The sequence below is a fragment of the Neomonachus schauinslandi genome, chromosome 10 (genome assembly GCF_002201575.2).
Source record: "Neomonachus schauinslandi chromosome 10, ASM220157v2, whole genome shotgun sequence".
Classification (NCBI taxonomy): domain Eukaryota; kingdom Metazoa; phylum Chordata; class Mammalia; order Carnivora; family Phocidae; genus Neomonachus; species Neomonachus schauinslandi.
In genome coordinates this window covers 13,977,728-13,984,330 of record NC_058412.1, presented here as the reverse complement: position 1 = coordinate 13,984,330, position 6,603 = coordinate 13,977,728, and the positions used below count along the sequence as shown (strand labels likewise).

At 42.5% G+C, this 6,603-nt stretch overlaps 1 protein-coding gene across 1 annotated transcript; it reads left to right on the top strand.

The window, feature by feature from the left end:
* The first annotated feature begins 448 nt into the window (after window positions 1–448).
* Window positions 449–5,321, top strand: LOC110587587 (retinol dehydrogenase 14). The gene is made up of 2 exons (XM_021697818.1): window positions 449–942; window positions 4,251–5,321. Exons 1-2 carry the CDS (start codon window positions 550–552, stop codon window positions 4,866–4,868), a joined length of 1,011 nt encoding a protein of 336 aa, XP_021553493.1. The 5' UTR covers window positions 449–549; the 3' UTR covers window positions 4,869–5,321.
* Window positions 5,322–6,603: the final 1,282 nt, after the last annotated feature.

Sequence of the window (6,603 nt, the reverse complement as noted above, 5' to 3'; positions counted from 1 at the left end):
TTAGGAGCTCTGCAGGGGATTCTGATACTAAGCTAACATCTGAGAACCACTGGTCCATTCTGTTTTGGACTGGTTCACGTTGCTAAGTTCTTCGCCTCATCATAATAAAAAAGAGCTCTTCCTCAGACTCCAGAGGGTAGGAACCACTCATTCTCCTGAGGGTGAAAGGAAACTGCACCGAGGGTAACAAGTCCCAGGAATCCTTAACGGAAAACACACTAAGCAAGCCCCGATATGTGGGATTTGTAAATTCAAAATATTCATAAGGCATTCCCACCGGGTCAACCACCACCACTCTGGGGCCTGTGCTCACCCTCCATGGGCCGGCTCCACCGAGTCACCGCGACTCAGGGCGCTGTACTGCCCTAACCAATCCAGCGCCCTCGGAAGGAAAACTACAAGTCCCAGCATGCCCCACGCCGCCCCGTCAGGCGGCAACAGGCCCCGCCCCAGAGTTCTTCGCGTGCAGGTGGCAGCCTCGGTACCGGGCGTGCGGCGACTCCGGAAGTCCCGCGCGGGGGGGCCGGTGGGCCCTCGGCCCCGGCGGCTATGGCCATAGCTACCGTAGCGGCACTCCTGGCCGCACTGGGTGGGGCCCTGTGGCTGGCGGCCCGGCGGTTCGTGGGGCCCACTGTCCAGCGGCTGCACGGAGGGGGGAACTCGGGCCTCATGCACGGGAAGACCGTGCTGATCACTGGGGCGAACAGCGGCCTGGGCCGCGCCACGGCAGCCGAGCTGCTGCGCCTGGGGGCGAGGGTGATTATGGGCTGCCGCGACCGCGACCGCGCCGAGGAGGCGGCGGGTCAGCTCCGCCGTGAGCTCCGCCAGGCCGGGGGCCCCGAGCCGGGCTCTGACGCCGGCGAGGCCGGCGAGCTCGTCGTCAAGGAGTTGGACCTCGCCTCGCTGCGCTCGGTGCGCGCCTTCTGTCAGGAGATGCTCCAGGTGTGGGGCTCCGGGAACCAGCTGGAGATCCGGGACGGGCGCGGGCCTCGGCGGCGGGCGAGGCGGGGCTGGGGGCTGAGCGGGGGGGGGGGAGGGTGCGGAGGGGGTCCAGGGGGTGGTACCGCCCAGAGTCCAGGGGGTGTGACCTTGGGAAAGACCGAGCCTAAGAGTCAAAACCGTCGAATGGTATGAGGGCTTGGGAGTGCAGACTGGGGTTTAGGAAAGGCCTCTGTTTTCCAAAGATGCTGAGAAAACAATGGCCCCAAGAGGAAAATTAGCCAGTTTCTGAATATTTCCTTTTGTTATGTGAGGACGGCCCAGGGGGAGATCCGCCAGGTCTTAGGAATTGTTTGTTTCTGTGTCTGAAGTCCGTGCACCAAGTCATCTTTCAGAGCTGAGAGCCAGGAACCCTGAAGCACTTTTTACCCCCTCTGCTGGGGTAGGAAGTTTAGCTCTCTGACACCAGTGGATTCATTAGCACCAGCTCCTTAAACAGTCTCTGGCCTGATTTCTAAATAGATAGGAGCTAGGAATCCCAGTAGCCATGTGCTCTAAACGGGGACAGAAATAAATACAATACTTAGTATTTATTGAAGGTTTCCTATGTGCCAGGAGCTGTTCGAAGAATTTCAGATACTTAAAAAAAATTTTTAATGAAATTAAAGTGCCTTTGGCTATTATTGTCATCGAATCCTCAGTAACCCTGATAGGCTTTTTTTTTTTTTTTAAGATTTTATTTATTTGACAGCGAGATAGGGAACACAAGCAGGGGAGTGGTAAAGGGAGAAGCAGGCCTCCCACTGAGCAGAGAGCCCAGATGCAGGGCTCACCCCAGGACCCTGGGATCATGAGCTGAGCCAAGGCAGACAATGACTGAGCCACCCAGGCGCCCTTAGGCATTATTATTATCCCCATTTTACAAAGTTAGGCAACAAAGGCATAGATAAGCCAAATAATTTGCCCAGGATTTGTCTCCAAAGCCCTTTCTTTCTATACCCCTGCTGCCTCCCTGTGAGGTGTAGGAATCTTTGTTTGGATGATAAATATTCCACTGAAGTGGATGTCCTCTGTTGAAATTGAGGTAGAAGAGTTTCCTGCAGAAGTGACTTGCAAAAGGGCATATAGAACAGTGAAATTTAAAATTAGCTGGTGTGAGAAAGGTGCCCATATGAAATGGAGCCTCTTGAGTCTACAGCAGAGGTTCCCAGACTTTCTAATTTTTTCATGATGCCAGTAGGCCAAAGGAAATATCTGTTGGTTTATTAAGCAATTAGGTCCAAACAACCTAATAAGTATTTATGTCCTAACAACTTAGTAGCTGTTTGAGAAAATAATACACATAATTGAAAGAAAAAAGATATTTCATTTTTCAATAACCATAATTACTAATGGGAAATGTGCACCTGTTGTTTAGTGTATCACCACCTCAGTATTTGGAATCAGATTGAAAATGTCCACCCCCATGTCTTATTCTAACTTGATATTTAGCATAATACTTGCATTTTACCAAAAACTCAGCTTTACAAAGATAGGACACCATTGAAAGGAATTTAGCACAATTTAATGTTGAAGGTGTGAGCTTTGGGGCACCTTGATGCAGTTTGGAAACTTGCAGATACAGGGAGGTTTTCTGTTTGTTTGTTTGTTTGTCTTAATGGCTAGTATTTCATTATCAGGTAAAACAGGTTAAGAAATAATACTAGTGTATAAAAGATGTTGAAACATTAAAAGTGGGTCTTCCTGTTGTTCATTAAAAATGTAGATGAGTCCGGGTATGCTTCTCATTTCAGACACTTAAGGCATTTTATTACTTTGGCCACTTGAGACAGAACCAATTAAAAGTTAAGGAGATAAACTTTACTAAGTTTCTTTCTGGCTCTGAAGTCCAGTGACTATAAGCAGATTTTTTTTTTAAATGGAAGTATAAATTTCCCACAGGTTGGTATTCGTGGTATTTATGTCATTTATCTCCTAGAATTTAAAAAATAGTGAATGATAAAGTCTTAAAATAACACAAGCCCAGCAAAGAATGATGGCTTGGAAATGATTAATACAGGAAACTCTTCCAAAGGATTAGTGAAAAAAGAACACTCCTTTCTTTCCCCCACGGGTGAACTTTTGCCTTCTTTTTGAAGTTGACTGTTGGAAAAGCCAAAGGTGCTTAGACAGACAGAATGATAAATAGTTAATCCTCTGGCAGGTAGGCTGTGATAACAGTTGTGAAATTTAACACATTTTTCTTTTTACTTACACTTGGCAAAAGGGCCAGTGAAATTTGAAATTTGACCTCAAATTAATTTAATCGTAGGTCATCACTGTGTCTTTACACCTGGAACATGTTGTACATTTCTTTTTCTCTGCCCATCAAAAGAAACAGAGAGGAGCCCAGAAAGAGCTAAGGAAAACCAACTTACATGAATTAAAGAATGAAAAGACTTCCTTTTGAGGACAGTCTAAATTCTAGCATTTAACTCTGGAGAAATGCAGGAGGGTACAAAGTATAAAATTCTGACTATAATAGATCCCCTAAGCTGGGGGTCCTTCAGAGTTTGAAAGAGGTAGGGAAAAAAAGAACAGAATTCTAAATTTATAATAGAGGTTAAAGGTGTTTGTTGGTCCTAACTCCTCTCTAAATGTCCTTTGCTGTTACTGTGAGACTTAGTATTTATGATTCATTGCTTTGTTTCTGATATTTTTATATTACCTAATCAATCTTTTTCTTAACGTTTCTTTGATTTAGTCATGATGTTCTCTCCAGTTTTAATTGGCATCCCCGACCCTTTCTATTGTGTGCTCCATCCCCATGGTACCATTTACCCTTAGAAGAGTACAGAATGAAGCAGTCCTAGTTTGCCCCTGGTGTTGATAATAGCAGCTCTGGGAATAAATCATGCTGACCTGCCTTCTGCCATATTTCCACTTCCTAGCTCACATCGACTCTCTAGCTATGATGTGAAACTCACAGTTAGAAAAGCAAGCTAGTTTACTAACTAAAAACAGGGGCATTGGTGTTAGAAGATTTCATCTTCCAGTTTTTGTTTGCCACCTAAGAGCCCTGTGATACTGCACAGATCACCTCACTTGGGTGCTTAGTTTGCTCACAGCGTTGGTGAGGGTAGATGAGAGAGCATGTGAAAAGCACGAGGCCAGGCCTCCATTAAACATGCAAGTCTTTCCACTCCCCGCCCCCCAATTGTTGAAAACCCACAGAGGCACTTTATGGAATTTTAGTAGTTTGTAAGAACTTCTAGAAATTTCATTGTAGGCCTGTATTCCTCATTGCCCCATTCTCTTTTTGACATTTAAAGGAAGAACCTAGACTGGATGTCTTAATCAACAACGCAGGGATCTTCCAATGCCCTTATATGAAGACCGAAGATGGGTTTGAGATGCAGTTTGGAGTGAACCATCTGGGGCACTTCCTACTCACCAATCTTCTCCTTGGACTCCTCAAAAGTTCAGCTCCCAGCAGGATTGTGGTAGTTTCTTCCAAACTTTATAAATATGGAGACATCAACTTTGAAGACTTGAACAGTGAACAGAGCTATAATAAAAGCTTTTGTTATAGTCGGAGCAAACTGGCTAACATTCTTTTTACCAGAGAACTAGCCCGCCGCTTAGAAGGCACAAACGTGACTGTCAATGTATTACACCCTGGTATAGTGCGGACTAATCTTGGCCGGCACATACACATTCCACTGTTGGTCAAACCACTTTTCAATTTGGTGTCATGGGCTTTTTTCAAAAGTCCAGTAGAAGGGGCCCAGACTTCAGTTTATTTAGCCTCTTCACCTGAGGTAGAAGGTGTGTCAGGAAAGTACTTCGGAGATTGTAAAGAGGTAGAACTTTTGCCCAAAGCTATGGATGAGTCTGTTGCAAGAAAACTCTGGGATATCAGTGAAGTAATGGTTGGCATATTAAAGTAGGAACAAGGAGTGAAAGAGCTGTTTGTAACACTGGCTGCCAGTTCTATCTGTAATCAGAAATGGTGTGGCTTGAGTACTTGTTACTTGACAACAGTTTGGGTTTTACACTAATACTGCTGAGAGGTACATATGGATATTTCGAAGTTACTCAAAAGTTATTTTTTGGAGAACATAAAATTTCAGAACAGATGTCTTAAGTATATAATAAGCATAATAAATAGTAAAATAAGCAGTATAATTATCATATACTTTAGAAATTATAATTGAGCAAGCATGGATTATAAATATTAAAGAATCCAGTGACTTAAACACCTTGAGAAGTTTTTCAAATATCTTTTGAGTTTCGTGGCCAAAATGTTAATTATTTTTATTGCAGTACCGGTTTTTGTGTGAAAATAACATGCCTATTGTATGCACAGTTCTTACTTGGAATAAATTTAATGATGCAAATTCTTAATTGTGTATTTTTTTTTTACAAGTTTCACTGAAATGAGTCCTTTATCATCTTATTTAACCTCCGCTGATCTTGGTATGCCCACTGTCCTTTCTTCCCACATATCTTGCATACTGCATTAAGAAGTAATATTTCTAAAACCCAAATCTGTGTCATGGTGTCATGCGCCGGCTTAAAAATATGTGGTGGCTTCCAGTTGCCCATAACAGTGGGTTTCCAGCCTTTTTTTGTTAAGCTGCAGAATTCATTCTTCAAAAGAAGTCTCAAATACAGAATCTGGATGGGTGAAACAGGTCATAACAATATTGCAGGGGTAGAGTTTCCCTGTAAATATGTTCCTTTTGCCAGTTCCTGAAAGGACTTTGCAGAATATGGTAATTTACAAACCATTTTCATTTAAAGTTTATAAACTCCTTAATACATATATGAGACTGTCCATGAGCTGGCCACAGGTTTACCTTGTCCTCTTAGTGCTGTCCAGTAGAACTTTCTGCAATGATAGAAATAATTGTGTTCGCACTGTCCTATATGATACACTTCAGACTTGTTATTGAGTACTTGAAATACGAGAACTGAATTTCTAATCTTATTTAATGTTAATTTAAATTTAAATAGGCACATGTGCCTAGTGACTACTGTCTTAGCACATCTCTATTCATTGCATTGTATAACCCTGTCCTCAGTATAGACCATACTTGTCTCTTGGCCTTTCCTTATATTCTTTGAATCCCTGTAGGCAGAACCAGTCCTTTTTCTACTTTGTTTTAATTGATCTTAGCAGCTTTACTAACTATTTTTTTCAAAAATCCAGTTGGGTAATTAGAATAAAAATTCTCCAAGGGAAGATTTTACTCTTTTATTATATTCTTACTAGTTTTCCTTCCCCTAGTATCGAGAATCGTACCTGACACACAGTAAACATTGAATAATGATGTTTGAATGAATAAATAATGAATCAGTGGTGTGCACATAAAAATAATAGTCTGAATAGGTATATTTTAGGTATCTGTTAAAGCATAAAAAATAATTAGTAATTCTTTGTCTTAACCACCTGTAATTGGAAAAAGGAATTATGACAGTGAAGGATAGACAGTACTGCACTGAATTTAATGACCATTTTAGTCGGGAGTAATCCTTGATTGGTTATTGCTTTTAAGACTTTTTATATTATCTGGTTATCAGTTCTTTTTGAGAATGGCAGGATCCTGGCAGATCATAGAGAAGATCTATTTTCCGGTAGAGCATTGGGTTGTGAATATGAGAAACACTTAGTGTTTGTAC